The sequence below is a fragment of the Pseudophryne corroboree genome (genome assembly GCF_028390025.1).
Source record: "Pseudophryne corroboree isolate aPseCor3 chromosome 3 unlocalized genomic scaffold, aPseCor3.hap2 SUPER_3_unloc_33, whole genome shotgun sequence".
NCBI classification, from domain to species: Eukaryota; Metazoa; Chordata; class Amphibia; order Anura; family Myobatrachidae; genus Pseudophryne; species Pseudophryne corroboree.
In genome coordinates, this window is record NW_026967523.1 from 1 (window position 1) to 18,748 (window position 18,748).

Below are 18,748 nucleotides of genomic sequence, written 5' to 3' on the forward strand. Positions count from 1 at the left end.
TCATTCCCAGAGTCCTCAACAAAAGCGGATTTCCTCAGTTGTCAGGATGTTCATGCTGGAGAGTGGAGTCTTCATCCAGAGGTCTTTCAACTCCTAGTAGACAAGTGGGGCCTACAAGATGTGGACCTGATGGCGTCTTGACACAATCACAAGGTTTCGGTCTTCAGATCAAGGGATCCTCAAGCAGCGCTTGTGGACGCACTGGCAATTCCATGGAACTTTCAGCTGCCATACGTGTTCCCTCCAGTGTCACTCCTGCCCAGGGTACTATGGAAGTTCAAGCAAGAAAATAGGATTTTAATTACCTACCGGTATATCCTTTTCTCGCAGTCCGTAGAGGTTGCTGGGGTCCACATTAGTACCATAGGGTAAAGACGGGTCCACTAGGAGCCACTGGCACTTTAACAATTTAATAGTGGCTCCTCCCTTTATTTCCCTCCTACCAGACTCAGTCTAGAAACTGTGCCCAAGGAGACGGACAACTTCGAGGATATTACACAGATAGTGGCGAGATTCACACCAGCTCACACAAACAAGGCAAATCCAAGCTAACTAGCCTGAAAACTCAGCAACAGCTTAAACATTACTGAACCCAGTAAAAAAAATGCAGTACTTAACTAGTAACAAAGCAGTACTGAACCAAGTAACCCCTGCAGGATAACGAAGCGCTGGGTGGGCGCCCAGCATCCTCTTCGGACTACTAGAAAAGGATTTACGGGTAGGTAATTAAAATCCTATTTTCTCTTACGTCCTAGAGGATGCTCGGGTCCACATTAGTACCATGGGAATGTACCAAAGCTCCCAGAATGGGAGGGAGAGCGCGAAGGCTCCTGCAGAACTGATTGACCAAACTTGAGGTCCTCAGAGGCCAAAGTATTGATCTTGTAGAACTTAGCAAATGTGTTTGACCCCGACCAAGTAGCAGCACGGCAAAGCTGCAAAGCCATGACACCCCGGGCAGCCGCCCAGGAAGAACCCACGTTATGAGTAGAGTGGGCCTGTACAGATTTTGGGAACGGCAATCCTGCCGTAGAATATGCATGCGAGATAGTGAACCTAATCCAGCGAGAAATCGTCTGCTTAGAAGCAGGACACCTAATTTTCTTGGGATCATAAAGGACAAACAGAGAGTCCAATTTTCTGTGACGAGCAGTCCTCTTCACATAGATCTTCAAAGCCTGCACAACATCCAAGGACTTTGAAGCAATTGAGGAGTCCGTAGCCACTGGCACCACAATAGGTTGTTTGATATGAAAAGCCGACACAACGTTAGGAAGGAACTGTTGACGCGTCCTGAGCTCCACTCTATCTTCATGGAAGATTAAGTAGGGGCTTTTACAGGACAAAGCCCCCAATTCTGACACACTACGCGCAGAAGCCAAGGCCAACAATGTGACAGCCTTCCACTTGAGAAACTTGACCTCAGCCTCCTATAAAGGGTCAAACCAATCCGATTGCAGGAAATGCAACACCACGTCAAGATCCCAGGGTGCCGTTGGTACCACAAAGGGAGGCTGGATATGCAGAACCCCTTTCAAAAAGGTCTGAACCTCAGGAAGGGCAGCCAATTTTTTTCTGGAAGAAAATGGATAAAGTCGAAATCTGGACCTTTATGGATCCCAACCGCAGGCCCATATCCACACCTGCTTGCAGGAAGAGGAGAAACCATCCAAGTTGAAACTCCACCGCAAGAAATTTCTTGTATTCACACCAAGACACATACCTTTTCCAAATTCGATGGTAATGTTTAGACGTTACTCCTTTCCTAGCCTGTATCAGGGTAGGAATAACCTCGTTCGGAATACCCTTCCAAGCTAAAATCTGCCGCTCAACCTGCATGCCGTCAAACGTAGCCGTGGTAAGTCTTGATAAGTGAACGGCCTCTGTTGCAGAAGATCCTCCCGAAGAGGACTTTTTCAGTAGTAGATCCAGCAGATCCGCGTAACAAGCCCTCCTTTTCCAGTCCGGAGCAATGAGGATCGCCTGAACTCTTGTTCTTCTTACAAGCTTTAGAATTCTTGGAATGAGTGGAAGTGGAGGGAACACATACGCTGTCTTGAACACCCACGGCGTTACCAGGGCATCCACCGCCACTGCCTGTGGGTCTCTCGAACTGGAACAGTACCTCCGAAGTTTCTTGTTGAGACGCGAGGCCATCATATCTATTTAAAGCACACCACAACGACTGGTCACCTCTGTGAACACCTCCGGATGGAGGCCCCCTACACCTGGATGGAGATCGTGCCTGCTGAGGAAGTCTGCTTCTCAGTTGTCCACTCCCAGAATGAAGATCGCTGACAGCGCCACTGCGTGCCTTTCTGCCCAGAGGAAGATTCTTGTCACCTCTGACATTGCAGCTCTGCTCTTCGTTCCGCCCTGTTGGTTTATGTAGGCCACTGTCATTTACATTGTCCGACTGTACCTGAATGGCCTGATCTTGCAGAAGTGGTGCTGCTTGTAAAAGACCATTGTACACGGCTCTTAGTTCTAGGATGTTTATTGGAAGAAAGGATTCCTGACTTGACCACCTTCCTTGGGAGGTTTCCCCTTGGGTGACTGCGCCCCAACCCCTGAGACTTGTATCCATGGTTAGAAGGATCCAGTTCTGAACCTCAAACCTGCGGCCCTCCAGAAGGTGAGGCAGTTGCAGACACCAGAGGAGTGAAATCCTTGCTTTCGGCGAAAGACGTATCCTCTGGTGCATGTGTAGGTGAGATCCCGACCACTTGTCTAGGAAATCCAGTTGGAATGACCGAGCATGAAATCTTCCATACTGTAGAGCCTCGTAAGAGGCAACTATCTTCCCCAGAAGGTGCATGCACTAATAAACTGATACCCTGGCAGGCTTCATGACATCCCAGACCATTGACTGTATCACCAACGCTTTCTCCACTGGTAGAAACACCATTTGCACTTCCGTGTCGAGGATCATCCCCAGGAAAGACAATCTCCTTGTCAGCTCCAAATGTGACTTTGGAAGGTTCAGGATCCAACCGTGTTCCCTGAGCAAATGAGTCGTGAGAGTAATGGACTGTAACAACTTCTCCCTGGACGATGCCTTTATCAACAGATCATCCAGATATGAAATTATGTTCACTCCCTGTCTGCGGAGAACCATCTTCTCTGCTATCACCTTGGTGAAGACCCTCGGTGCTATGAAGAAATGGTTTCTTCATAGAAGGCGGAGCTGAGCGAAGAAAAGGGGACTTACCCGCGGTTGCCGTGGAAATCCATGCATCCAACACTTCCACAAATAGAGCCTGACCTGTGTAGGGTAGGTTCTCCACACTTCTCCTGGATTCCGCGTCGGCAGACCATTGGCGTAGCCAGAGCCCCCCGCGAGCTGAGACAGACATGGAAGATAACCTTGCATTCAGCGTACCCAGATCCTTCATGGATTCCACCATGAACCCCGCAGAATCCTGTATGTTGCGTAAAAACAGTTCACTTCTATCCATTGTATCTAAGCCCTCTAGTACCATGCCTGAACACTTTACTATAGCTTTAGAGATCCATGCACAGGCAATAGTAGGCCTTAATGCCCCCTGAAGCAGTGTATATGGATTTGAGCGTAGTGTCAATCTTATGATCAGCCGGTTCTTTCAATGCAGTAGAACCCGGGACAGGTAAAACCACCTTTTTTGACAGTCTGGAAACAGAGGCGTCAACTTTGGGTGGGGTCTCCAAACTTTTCCTATCCTCTTCAGGGAAGGGAAAAGCAACCAGTACCCTTTTGGGGATCTGGAATTTCTTCTCTGGGTTTTCCCAGGATTTAACTTTGGACACAGGGAAGTTGTAATGGCCTCAATCATCAGCTGCACCCCTTTTGCAAGGGATGCCGCCCTCCTCAGCACATCCCATCACTGTCTGCTGTGTCAGAGTCGGTATCTGTGTCATCTTGCATAATCTGAGCAAGCGCACGTTTCTTTGGGTATACGCTAGGGAATTTAGAAGGGTTGGAAACGGAAACGGACCAAACTGCCATAGACTCCTTTAGTTTCAGTCTCAGTATGGTCTTCTCTTGTAGAGATCTGAGAGATCATTCCCTTAATAGAAGTCAGCCATTCTGGCTCAGAAACAGGAATCTGAGACAATACATTATATTCCTGGGTACATGGAATGGACTCCTCTGTAGAAGCATCCTCTGCAGCATAAGATATGCCGGACATGGGTCAGTGAGCAAGCATACACCCACACTCACACAGTAAAAATGTCAGACACAGTTCCCCCCCAAAATCGTTCAGAGAAGCACAGAGGTTGGAGCCAGAGCACACAGCGCTTATTTAGGCAGTATATCCCACCTGGCGCTGACTGTGTACCCTTCATAGACTACACAGCAATACACAGCCTCCCCCCCTTCTGCAACCCCTTGGTACCGCACAGGATAGCTGGAGTCGTGTGGAGGGACTGTCAGCGTCTCTGGAGCTACATCTGCAGGGAGAAAAATGGCGCTAAACGCTGCTGGGTCCACTCTGAGGAGAAGCCCCGCCACCTGGAAATGGCGCCTCTTCCCGCACTTTCAAAGGATTATACTGGCCTGAGGATTCTGCTAGCAGCGTTACCGAGGTCCCTGATAGCCTTGATGACCAGTGAAGGGTATCTGCGCTGGATCAGTGCGCCCCTCAGTGCCACACTGTGTACCGCTGAGCTCTCCGGAGTGGTTAGTACTGCGCTCCTACGCTGTAGCCGCCATTCACACCAGCTTCCCTCTTGTCCGGGGAGCTGGTGACTCACTCGCCACTGGAAACTTCTGGCTCCATTAGGGGGTGGCGGCATGCTGCGGGAGTGAGCGGTTGTCTCGGGCGGCTAACGATCATCACCCTTAGGAGCTCAGTGTCCTGTCAATAGAGATAGTGGCCATTAACCTCTCAGGGTTGGACACTACTGCCCCTCTAAGTCCCACGAAGCAGGGAGGCTGTTGCCAGCAGCCTCCCTGTGCCTAACTCTAAGAAGAAAAAAAACTAGAAAAACTCCTATGGAGCTCCCCTAGCTGTGACCGGCTCCTCCGGGCACATTTTCTAAACTGAGTCTGGTAGGAGAGGCATAGAGGGAGGAGCCAGCCTACACTATTAAACTCTTAAAGTGCCAGTGGCTCTTAGTGGACCTGTCTATACCCCATGGTACTAATATGGACCCCAGCATCCTCTAGGATGCAAGAGAAAATAAGATTTTAAATACCTACCGGTAAATCCTTTTCTCGTAGTCCATGAGGGATATTGGGGACAGGCAACGACAAGCCAGGTGCAGGACGCAAGCTGGCGGGGAAGTCTGGAACAAGACCAACCGTCTGAGACGAATGGCCGCAACGGTAGCGCTCAAGACTACACAGACTTGTAGCCACTGTAGAGACACGGGTCTCCGGTCTCTACCACCGATAGTGATCATTGGATATCTCATTCATCTCCGCATTAGATGCTGAGTGCACGGAACTTTCACATGAACTGAATGATTTTACACCACGGTACTTTATATATTTGATTCATACAATAGTGATTTCTGCATTAATGCACTGTATATGTATGCCTACTCCATTTCATATCATCATAAGTAAAGGTTCCAGAACCGGTTCAGGATATTGCATTTCATTGGCAGATGTCATTCATTACACAACAAAGGCTTTAATAAGCCAGACTACCGGCATCAGACACCGAGGGGCGATAGCGCAGGGAGGATAATAAACCAACCTTATCCCAAGTATTTATAAAGGGGAGAGGACATTCCCTATAACTGCAGCACACCCCATTCACATTAACTCAGACCTTTCCATCCCTTCACATGTGAGATAACGCCTCCTGTCAGGTGCTGTCTCCCAAATGTGCCCCCACCCACCTACCCTACATCACCAACCCATGCAGTATGCGCAGGGAAACCCCCAACAAATTAGCTGTTTTCTGCCGGGACCCACACAGCCCATCCCCTCCTCCCATTCCAGTGCGTCGTCTAGTGGTACGTACTTTAGCTGTGTACACACGGTGCGATATTTCTTTTGATTTTCACCATATAGTCAAAATCGTAAAAGAAAATATAGTGCATATCGCACCGTGTGTATAGTCCTTGTGGTGCCGATGTGCGGGATTGGCATCGCAAGGAATAGTAGACTGTGCAGGAAGCCCAACATTGACTATATTGGCGTCTAGTAGTCAATGTCCGGCTGTGCGGTGCATCGCACCATGTGTACACAGTCTTAGACATGCTGAGTACACAGTCCTCTGTACTGGACGGTTCTCGATTTTTTCATTAATAATTAGTTTTTTTCAAACAGGATTTTCAGTTGTGTTTAAAAAAATTGTTGCTGCCCTTACCCTAGTCTCTTGCTCCAAATGATCTGTATTGAGGTCATTAGTACCACAGTGTTGGTTTCTTGACCTCATTGTTCCAGACTTCTGATCATTGTGATCTATGCACTTCTTGTGTTCCTCCTTAAAGCACTGTTCAGAAATCTGCTCTTTATCTTCTCTCCCCCATGTATGGAGGCAGCACTGATATTCTGTGGGATACGCCTGGTTCCTCTACTGCAGGGCTGGCCAAACCGGTCCTCGAGATCTACCAACAGTTCATGTTTTCCAGGCCTCCTGGAGATCTGTAGAATTGTCAGTTAGGAATGAATGCAGCACATCTTAATTAGTAATGACTACACCTGTGCACCAGCTAGGTGGTCTGGAAAATGTGTACTGTTGGTAGATCTCAAAGACTGGTTTGGCCAGCCCTGCTCTATTGGTTACTGGTGGCATAGTCCTTGCTAAAATGTCTCTTGTTCTCCTGATAGAGTCAATGAGTCCAGACAAGAATTGGTGAATTTCTTTAATTTTTTGTATCTAAAGATTTTTTTTTTTAAATTGTGTTGTGTTTTTCTTGCCTAATTAATAGTTGTTAATGCAAATGTCATTTTGTGTAACATATTTTTGCAAAAATCAGAGTGTCAGCGAGACGTTATGGAGCCAATGTATCAGTTCATATTTGCTGCTAATTCCCCCAAAACAACCGTACCTCCCAAATGTAAGTAGGAGGGACTTCAGCAGGTATCTCCCATACCTTCATACATGGACATTTCCAGGAAAGGGTCAGGTAAGTTATTTTTTTAAATCCAAAAAAACTAATTCACCTATAAGTAAAATAAACAACATTTGAACAGACATAATTTATATAAAACCAACAAATGATAAAACTATTTACACAGAGAGACCCCTACATCCCCCGTAATATCATCCAACTATTTAGATGAGCTGTTAAAATCGGACTCAGCCAAAATCACACCGGAAATCATTTGTTTTTCAACGATTTTATTTCATATCTTTAATACACATATTGTTGTCTATATTTTAAACTTAAAAAATACTTTACCCCCTGCACAACAGCCTATGGGGGTCATTCATAGTGGCCGGCATCACAGTTTGCCATGGGTGGCAAAATGCACAGTGGCTGCGCGGACACACACATTGCGGTTGCATCCCCGAGGGATTCATTAGAAATAAGGAAGCATAATAATTAACTCTAATTATCAACTGGTTCTGTGTGGGACCCATACACCTCTTTACTACCTCCAGCAGCCCCTGGTACTGCACTGCGGCGTTCCACCCTGTGTCCCCCAACTACAGCCACCTACCCTGTCTTCTCCTACTACTGCCATCCACCTTGTCTCTCCCCCACTACTGCCACCCACGCTGTCTCCCCCCACTACTGCCACCCGCGCTGTCTCCCCCCACTACTGCCACCCGCGCTGTCTCCCCCCACTACTGCCACCCGCGCTGTCTCCCCCCACTACTGCCACCCGCGCTGTCTCCCCCCACTACTGCCCTGTCTCCCCACACTGCCGCCCGCCCTGTCTCCCCCACTACTGCCACCACCAATACTGCCAGCCACCCTGTCTTCTCCACTATTGCCAGCAACTGGCATCACCAACACCTGGAGCTCAGCAACCATTTAGGATTGGTACTGGGTTCTCAGTACCCAGAGCAAGAGACAGGTCATCTGCATAGCAGTGGTAGATTAGGACATGACAGCTGATTATATCAAAAGAAATTGATGCGGCTATTGTGCCGATTTAAATTCCTGTTACCAATCAATAAATTCTGGCTGAATGAAGATGCAACATTTTAAGATGAACAATCAATATCTTGATTTTTAAATTTTTTGTTTTCCACATAAAAAAATTATTTTCAACACAATGGTCACACACATATATATACAGGTTGAGTATACCTTATCCAAAATGCTTGGGACCAGAGGTATTTTGGATATGGGATTTTTCCGTATTTTGGAATAATTGCATACCATAATGAAATACCATGGTGATGGGACCTAAATCTAAGCACAGAATACATTTATGTTTCATATACACCTTATACACACAGCCTGAAGGTAATTTAATACAATAGTTTTAATAACTTTGTGCATGAAACAAAGTGTGTGTACATTCACACAAATCATTTATGTTTCATATACTCCTTACACACACAGCCTGAAGGTCATTTAATACAATATTTTTAATAAATTTGTGTATTAAACAAAGTGTGAGTACATTGAGCCACAGAAAACAAAGATTTCACTATCTCGCTCTCACTCAAAAAAGTCCGTATTTCGGAATATTCCGTGTGTCAGAATATTTGGATATGGGATACTCAACCTGTATATAAAAACAAGTAAATAGAATCACATGTAGAAGCACCCAATGTAAAAGTACCGTATATCTAATGAATTATGTTTAAGCAAGACTCTTTCAGAAAGCACCCTGAGGTGCGAAACCGGTTGAGGTTTATTCCTAATCATCCAGCTCAGTCTGAGGACGTCCAGAGGCATCCACACCTATACTATTAGAGGCAAGTGACCCCTCCAGCATGAGACGTGGACCACCAAAAGGAAATCATCACCTCTGCATTCCAGCAGCACCGCCTATGGTGAGACTACACTGGCTTGCCGCAAACTAAGTAAGTGACGGGCCCGTCATATAGCAGAGGAACAGAGCCGCTATTCAAACACCTCCGGCTCAGGAGAGAGAGAGCCGAGAGGTGATCACATCCAGACAGGATACACGCAATTCATCAGATATACCGCACTTTTCCATTGGCTGCTTCTAAATGTCATTCTATTTGCTTGTTTTTATATTTACGTGTGACCATTGTGTTTAAAATAATTTTTTATGTGGGAAAAAAAAATCGCGATATTCATTTTTCACCTTAAAGTGTTGCATCTTCATCCAGCTAGAATGTATTGCTTGGTAACAGTAATGTAAATCAGCGCAATAGCCCCATTCATTTCTTTTGCATACATGGGAAGCTAGAGATCCACTGAATTGGACCATTGAGCTGCTACGTTGAAAATCAGTGTTCACACAGACACGACTGGGCTAATTGCTGCTACTAAAATAATCTAGAGATATAGGGGTAAATTTACTAAGGTGGGAGATTTTTAGAACTGGTGATGTTGCCCATAGCAACCAATCAAATTATATCTATTATCTGCTAGAAGCAGCTAGATAAATGGTAAGTAGAATCTGATTGGTTGCCATGGGCAACATCACCAGTTCTAAAAATCTCCCACCTTAGTAAATTTACCCCATAGTCATTTTTATATATTCATATTTGCGCCTGAAAATTCCTTTTTAGTCTGTTTCACCCTGCGGTAGCATGTATATTGCAAAATGCATAGGAGATAGGATAAGAACCTTGAAGAACAACGCATGGCAGTGATAAGTATACTCCAGAAGATTAAAATGGTTTCTCACCTGAGTGATGTCTATTGTGTGCAACAAGAGCTGATTTATTTCTCAGAGTATGGAAATGGCCTCTCATGTGTGTAACTTCTCTCATGTGTAACAAGATGTGATTTCTGTGTAAAACATTTCCCACACTAACAACATGGAAATGGCTTCTCACCTGTGTGACTTCGCTGATGTGTAACAAGATGTGATTTGTGTGTAATACATTTTCCCCACTCAGAGCAAGACATGAGAGAAGTCACATGTGTGACTTTTCATGTATAACAAGAGATGATTTGTATGGAAAACATTTCCCACATTCAGAACATGGAAATGAGTTCTCACTTGTGTGGCTTCTCTCATGTTTAATAAGAACTGATTTGTGTGCAAAACATTTCCCACACTCAGAACATAGAAATGGTTTCTCACCTGTGTGACTTCGCTGATGTCTAACAAGTTGTGATTTCTGTGTAAAACATTTCCCACACTCAAAGCAAGAAAATGGCTTCTCACCTGTGTGACTTCTCTCATGTTTAATAAGATCTGATTTGAGTGCAAAACATTTCCCACACTCAGAACATGGAAATGGCTTCTCACCTGTGTGAGTTCGCTGATGTGTAGTAAGATCTGGTTTCCGTGCAAAACATTTCGCACACTCAGAGCAAGAAAATGGCTTCTCACCTGTGTGACCTCTCTGATGTATAACAAGATGTGAATTACTTACAAAACATTTACCACACTCAGAGCAAGAAAATGGATTCTCACCTGTGTGACTTCTCTGATGTGTAAGAAGATGTGATTTCCGTGCAAAACCTTTCTCACACTCAGAACATGGAAATGGCCTCTCACCTGTGTGACTTCTCTTATGTATAACAAGATATGAGTTGCATGTAAAACATTTCCCACACTCAGAACATGAAAATGGATTCTCACCTGTGTGACTTCGCTGATGTGTAACAAGTTGTGATTTCCGGGCAAAACATTTCCCGCACTCAGAGCAAGAAAATGGCTTCTCACCTGTGTGACTTCTCTGATGTCTAAGAAGATCTGATTTGAATGCAAAACATTTCCCACACTCAGAACATGAAAATGGCTTCACACCTGTGTGATTTCTCTGATGTGTAATAAGACCTGATTTATATGCAAAACATTTCCCACACTCAGAACATGAAAATGGCTTCACACCTGTGTGATTTCTCTGATGTGTAATAAGACCTGATTTGTCTGTAAAACATTTCCCACACTCAGAACATATCAGTGGCCTCTCACCTGCCTTAGCTGGATGATGGGTAATAATCTTTGTGTTCTGTGTAACATATTTGGCATCTATAGAACACGGAAACTCTGTATTTACTCTCAGAGCTGTAACAGATGCACCAATATCAGAGTGATCAGGAGAACATTTTCCAGGATCAGGGGGATCAGCTGATAGAGCTGGATGTATAATTGGGGTAATGGGGTTATCTCCTGGAGAATCCTGTATACTGTCATTATCTTTTATGTCACAATCTGGGGATAACATTAGATGTCCTTCTGAGATATTCCTGCTTGTGTGTCCATCTGCTGGAAATAAAATACATTATGGAAATGTGACATTTTCTGTAACAATATTAATATTGTAAACAATAGGAGAAGACGACTTTCTGGGACACTTAATTGTAAATGTGTCTGTATAATAAAACATAACTTTTAATGAAGGCTTTATAATATTGTGTCTCAGAGTATCATTGTGTCCACCCTCCTGAGAACACTCACAATAACAAATGTAATATTATAATAAGACTTAGATATATCTCTCTCTTGTACTGGTAACTAACCATGAAGTATAAATGGAGATGTAGTCACTCGCCAAATCCTATGTCAGCACCAATGTAAAACAATGGAGGGGGAACATATCGTATGAATTGGAGATTCTAGATGAACAATAACATCAGTCATATGAGCTGATGGATCAGAGAAAAGTCTCCTAACGTTACTCCTGGAAGCATTGCTAAGGTAGCATTCCTTTATGTGTGCGCACATACGCTGGTAAGCCTGTACATGTGTTACTCACCCTTATATAAGGTATATTGCTACAGCAGAGTAGGTTTGGAACAAGGTACTTTACATGCAATACACCATATGATACACTGCAATCATCATCATCATCATCTGCTAGGTTATAATCCACTTTTACACCTCAATCATCAGTGTTTTACCTCTATTCTCTCAATAGTAATAAGGATGATGTGTGTACGGTAATGCCACACAAACCCAAAGAAGATAAGTGTGTTGTGGTGGGTGCCCCGTGGAACCCAGTGTACCTCGCAGAAAGAGATTTAACCATAGGAAGTCTACCATAAATCTCCTTTTCTGCAGCAGAATACACTGTGTTCTACAGGGAAACATTGAGGATGTCCTAAAGCAGTTCCTCGAGGGAGGGGACACACCTTAGCTGGCATGAGAACCTGGCGTCCAAAAACGGAAGGGAGGCGGAAGTATCAAACGCATAGAACCTAAGAAACATGTTCACTGAGAATCATGTAGCCGCCTTGCACAATTGTTCTGTGGACGCGCCACGGCGAGCTGCCCAAGAGGGTCCAACAGACCAAGTAGAATGGGCTTTAGTAGCAGCAGGACCTGGAAGTCCAACCTGCACATAAGCTTGTGCAATCACCATTCTAATCCATCTGCCAAAGTTTGCTTATTCGCAGGCCAGCCACGTTTGTGGAAACCAAACAGTACAAAAACGGAATCTGACCTCCTGATAGAGGCAGTCCTTTCCACATAAATACAGAGAGCCCTTACCACATCCAAAGAACGGTCTTTGGAAGACAAATCTGAAGAGATAAAGGCTGGAACCACAATCTCTTGGTTAAGGTCAAAAGATAACACCACCTTAGGCAAATAACCCGGTCTAGTTTGGAGAACTGCCGGTCACTGTGAAAAATCAAATAGGCACTATGTCCTGTCGTCCACCCTAAGACCGATACCCTTCTTGCAGAGGCAATAGCCAGCAAAAACAGGACCTTGGCCGTGAGCTATTTAAGGTCCGTCAACTCAAAAGGTTCAAATGGAGACTCTTGCAGGACCTTTAGTACAACAGTCAAATCCCATGGAGCCACAGGAGGAACATGGGAAAGCTGTCTTCTAAGTACGCCCTGAGTGAAAATATGAAAGTTAGGTATGATGCAATTTTCCTCTGAAACCATACCGAAAAGGCAGAGATGTGACCCTTGAGGGTGGCCAGACAAAGACCTAGGTCAAGGCCTCGTTGCAGAATAGCCAGGATTCTGGACGTTCTGAATTGACATGTCTCATAATTCTTGTCAGCACACCAGGTGAAGTAAGAATTCCAGACTCTGCAATAAATCTGGGCAGATGCCGGTTTAAAGGCTTTCAGCATAGTCTGAATAACTGCCTCGGAAAATAATTTGGCCCTCAGTAGTGAAGCTTCAAAAGCCACGCCGTCAAAGCCAGTCTAGCCAGGTCTGGGGCCCTGTAGGACAAGGTCCAGACACTGCGGAAGTAGAAGGGGTCTCTTTGTTGAGAGACCCTGCTTGTCTGAGAACCAATACCTTCGAGGCCACGCTGGAGCGACTAGAAGTAGTATTCCTCCTTCTTGTTTGAACCTCCGTAGTATCCTGGACAGGAGTGACACCAGAGGGAACACATAGGGCAGCCGAAAGTTCCATGGAATAGCCAGTGCATCCATGAATGCTGATTGAGGATCCCTGGTACTTGATCCGAAAATCGGTACCTTGTGATTGTGTCGAGATACCATGAGGTCTACGTCCAGTAGGCACCATCTGTCCACTAGGAGTTGAAAGACTTCCGGATGAAGATTCCACACACCGGCATGTACGTCCTGGCGACTGGGGAATTCTGCTTCCCAGTTTTGGACACCTGGAATGAACACTGCCGATATGGCTCGCAGATGGCGTTCCGCCCATCAAAGCATTTTTGGCACTTCTATCATTGCCATGTGGCTTTGAGTGCCGCCTTGATGGTTTATGTATACCACTGTGGTGGCGTTATCTGACCCTTCTTGAACAGGCCTGTTCTGTACCAGAGACAGGGCGAGAGATAGTGCATTGAACACCGCCTTCAACACCAGAATATTTATTTGGAGGAGTTATTCCTCCTTGGTCCAGCAACCCTGAAACGAGTGTTGCTCCAACACCGCACCCCATCCTCTCAGACTGGAATCTGTTGTCAGCATAACACAGTTGGAGATCCAGAAGGGACGGCCCTTGCTTAATCGTTGATCCTGTAGCCACCAGGTCAGCGACAAACGAACCTCCGGAGTTAACGCAGTCATCTAAGATCTGATCCGATGAGGTCGGGCGTCCCATTTGGAAAGGATTAACTCCTGTAGTGGGCGGGAATTAAATTGAGCGTACTCTACCATGTCGAATGCCATCACCATCAGGCCAAGTACTTACATTGCCGAGTGTATCGACACTCCGGGGCGATGACGAAAGCATTATACTGTCCTGAAGCTTCAAGACCTATTCTGTAGACAGAAACCGCCATTGACTGTGTGTATCCAGAAGTGCCCCTAGGTGCGCCATGCTCTGAGCTGGGACCCGCAAGGATTTCTTCCAGTTGATGAGCCTCTTGTGGGCTTGTAGGAAGCCTACCATTAGTTGCAGATGACTGAGGAGGACATTGTGGGTGCCAGGATCAGCAGGTCGTCCTGATACGGCAGGATCCTGACTCCCTGGCGACGGAGAGGTGCCGTCATTACGGCCATGACCTTGGTGAAGATCTGAGGAGCCTTAGCAAGTCCAAATAGCAGAGCCTTGAACTGATACTGTAGGTTGCCAATAGCAAACCGCAGAAACTGCTGGTGTGACTTGGCAATAGGTATATGCAGGTATGCATCCTCCGGGTTCCATAGCCAGTAAAATTGAGCGCAGTGTTTCCACACGAAATCTGGGCACTCTCACAAACTTGTTCAGAGATTTGAGGTTGAGTATAAGCCAGAATGACCCATTTGGTTTTGGAACTAGAAACAGGGTGGAATAATAACCTCTACCTCTCTGGTGCTGAGGTATTGGCACGACCACTCCTGCACTCGGGAGAGAACTGACACTTGTTTGAAAAGCTTGCGCCTTTAACGGATCCCATGCGTCTGAAGTGGTCTTAAACCAGACCTGGGTTAACTGTAGAAGTCTGACTCCCACCCTAGTATCCCCCAGGGGGAGTCCCGCCTCATCATGCAGCAGGCTTGTCGTGTTCTGAAGCAGGCTGACGGGCATCCCAGGATTGTTTGGCCTTGGGATTTGTGGTTTTGTGAGCACGAGATTGTCTCGGGTATGCCTGAACTTTTGCGCTTTCCCTTGAGGATGAAAGTGCAGAAGGATTAGTATTTGGGAGAAAAGCAGTCTTAGCAGCTGCTAATTCAGACACAATTTTATTCAGGTCTTCACCAAACAAAATGTCCCCAGTGAAGGTCTTTTTGGAGTCTATGTCCACCTTCCATGACCTCAACCACAGAATATGGGGACCCAGAACAGACGTAGTCGATGCCTTGGCTGCCAGTACTCCAGAATGTAACAGACGGCGGTGGTAATGTGAGACAGGTATTGTCTGGCAGTGTCAGATATATCCTCAGGCAGCTCTTCCTCTTATTGAAGATGTACAGTTCCGCACCAACTAAATACATAAATACATATAATTAGAAATATTCAAAAACCAATATAATCACTGCTGATTGCTGAATTCACAGAAGTAAATTATTGGTGGTGCTCCCAAATATTTTTTGTAGATCAAGCTACAGATTATTAGAAGAAAAAGACAAAAAAAGACCCTTTTGGGAGCACTCTTAGAAATCAATTATGGAAAAAGAATAACTTAAAATACAGAATTTTTTTGTTCTGGTGAGTACTTTAAAACTTAACGTTTATTCTGTTTTCTAAACTAAAATACTGACCATAGGTCTAATTATTAAAATCTTGATTTACCTGGTGATTTAGAAGGATCAAGATAGTGGTGAAAATATAATTCAGGATGCTCAATCCTAGAATATTATATATTATGTTTTAATAGACCAAATATGTGTCGCGTCTGGAGAATTCAAGTATTCTTACATGTATAGTGTACATTAATCACACATGTTATTCAAAAATTATATTATTTTACTTCCATTCACACAAAGGAACTGAATTTCCTAAAATAACAAAAAGGTGTCCAATTATGGTGGTAACGATGAGGATTCAAGTAATTGGCATCTAGAAAGTTCTATGCACCTTCTCCTTATAAATGTAGGGTGTAACGGATGCAGCTGCAGCTGGCTCTTGAGGAGTACTTTTTGCCAGCCTGTTTCTGGATTCAGTGCGTAAGTGTAAAGAGACAGGACAGAACTGTGTTATCACCTATACAGCATACTGCCTGGATTCCCAATAGAAATGGACATCACATATTATTGTGAAACATTATCCCTCTGTTATATGTGTTTATCAGGGAATAATATGTCTAGCCTGATGTTTTGTACAGAATGCATATGAAGATGTGTATATATATATATATATATATATGATTGTATTGTGTTGTGTTATTATATTGTACAGTTATATTTTATATGTTATATTTGGACTATGCGGTTTATTTGTTTATACTGTGTTCAATGTGTGTAATTATTAACAGGAATAAGTCTGTGCCAGAGTGTTATTTAACATGGTAAACAATTCATTGTAATGTAAGTTCCCTAGCTGTACAATCAGATGTGATTAGGATGAGTAGGTTCAGTAGTAAACAGGTTATGTATGGAGCCTGCAGGTAATCTGATCACATACACCCTATTGTGTGCAGGAGCCCAGACACCTCGTCTCCTCTGTAACCTCCTGACTGACCAGCTTGTGTGATGAACAGACAGGGGAGGGTATAACAAGAGTGAGCTCTTCTGGTGAGAGTGAGTTCTGGACAGAAGGTCAGGGGGAGTGCACAGAAGTTCCTGGCCTGAGAGGAGTGATGTGTTTGGCTTCTGAAAGCTACTGGTAAGAGAGTGCTGCCAGTGTGCTGAGGCCTAGAAGCATCGTTGGGATCTGCTGGTTTCAAGAGGCTACTGGACGTGCACTGAGGGTGAGATCTACACAGAAGGACAGAGAGAGTGGATGTACCTCTGTAGTGGAGACACTGACTAGGCATTGCGGTGCCATCAGTGATAAAGGGCACTGTGTGAGCTGGTATCCCAGACTTGGGGACTCAGAACCACTGCTGGCATGTGACATCAGGAGACTGTAATTCTAAACTACTGTGGGGACTTAGTAAGTAAGATACCATCCTGGCATGTAATAGTTACTGTTTTGTGTACTGTGTGTGTATTTTTACAATAAAAGGCATTTGCCACTTTACTAAACTGTTTACCTGAGTTATCTGAGAATCCGTATCCTCACATAGGGTATTAGATCTCACTCAATTTTCACTTCATTTTTGATAATATTTAAGTCAATGCAGAGTTTGTTGGAGCTCAAGAGTCCTGTATATTGGAATAAATTCTTGAAGCTATTAGCTAGTATAGGAATATACCATTATGTAGAAGAAAAAGAGATATAAAGAAGGAAAAAACTCGCTACTACTCTCTGTTGTGACCGCAAATTGTACGCTGAAGGGGACAGAATGACCCTAATCCGTACCGCAGTCAGCCAGATGAGAGAGAGAGAGAGAGAGATACTTCTGCTGTCTGTTGTGGCAGCAAATTGTACACCGAGGAGGGCAATGCCCTGAACAGTACTGCCGTCAGCCAGATGAGAGTGAGAACGTGAGAAATGGTTTGGGGACTGAGTCTCTACTCATAAACTCATCCACAGACTGTCTCAAGTATTGCGTCTCTTTCTCATTGCGAGAAAATGTAGAAATATTTGACATCATTTCTTTAATGGATTCCAGCCATGCTGGTTCAGCCCCGCTATTCTGGGAAGGTGCACTGCCCCGAGTACACGGTAATGAGCCCCCTGGGGAAGAGGAACACTCTGCCGTACATGAAACACACTCTTTACCTGACATAATATAAATGTGACAGTACACACACACACACACACACACACACACACACAGGAACAGGTTAAAGCACACTTAACCCACAAAGAGCCCTTCCAGGGAGACACAGATAAGATGGAGCCAGCACACAGCACCCTTATAACTAATGCCAAGCTTAGCCGGGTTGCAGACTAAGTAGCTAGATTAGGGACTAATAATCGTCCCCCCCTGCTATGACCCCCTGGTGCTGCTGAGGTAATCTGGAGTCTCTCCGGAGGAGCTGCACATCCCTTTCTAGTCAGCGTCTGTGTCCACTGCAGAGGGAAAATGGCGCTGGTGAGCTGCTGGATCCTCTCATAGTGAAGCCCCGCCCCTCTATGGCGCGCATTCTTCCCGCTTTTTTTATACTGGCTAAGGTATTTTAGTGCTTAAAGTCAGAGCCATTTTAATTCTGTGTTTGCCAGTGTGGGTACTGTGTACAGTGTACTGAGACTCGGTTCATACCCTTATAAGCGGTGCATCCGCACTGTGTACCGAGTCTGGAGACACAATCCGCCTCAGTTTGAAGCCGTGCGACTCCATACCCTCGTGCTGCCATAATGGCCGGCAACCCGCTAGCCGGGTCGCTGGCTTAGTACTCACCACTCTTCAGTCTTCTGGCTCTGTTAGGGGTGGCGGCGTGCTGCGGGAATGAACGCTTGCAATGGCGGGGCTTACGAACAGTTCCCTAAGGAGCTCAGTGTCCTGTCAGCGGGGAACAAGACCAATAACTCTTCCAGAGGTTGGGCCGTTGCCCCCTAAGTCCCACGAAGCAGGCAGGCTGGTGCCAACCAGTCCTGCCTCAAAATAACAAACAGATAAAGTAAATGCAGAAAACTCTTCAGGAGCATAAGCATGACCGGCTCCTCCGGGCACATTTTCTAAACTTAGTCTGGTAGGAGGGGCATATAGGGAGGAGCCAGCACACACAGTCAAACTTCTTAAAGTGCCCATGGCTCCTAGTGGACCCGTCTATACTCCATGGTACTAAATGGACCCCAGTATCCTCTAGGACATAAGAGAAATATATTGGGATGTCCCAAAGCAAATTTA

General features: G+C 45.2%; 1 protein-coding gene across 2 annotated transcripts in view; it reads right to left on the reverse strand.

The window, feature by feature from the left end:
- Positions 1–9,536: 9,536 nt before the first annotated feature.
- Positions 9,537–18,748, reverse strand: part of LOC134984068 (oocyte zinc finger protein XlCOF22-like) — a 37,198-nt gene continuing 27,986 nt past the window's right edge. Inside the window, exon 6 of one of the 2 annotated variants that reach the window (XM_063949708.1) lies at positions 9,537–11,254. In XM_063949708.1, coding sequence (XP_063805778.1) covers positions 9,954–11,254 — 1,301 coding nt within the window. In that variant the 3' untranslated portion in view covers positions 9,537–9,953. Of the gene's footprint in view, positions 11,258–18,748 lie in introns of both variants that reach the window. The other variant, XM_063949707.1, reaches the window with a different exon arrangement.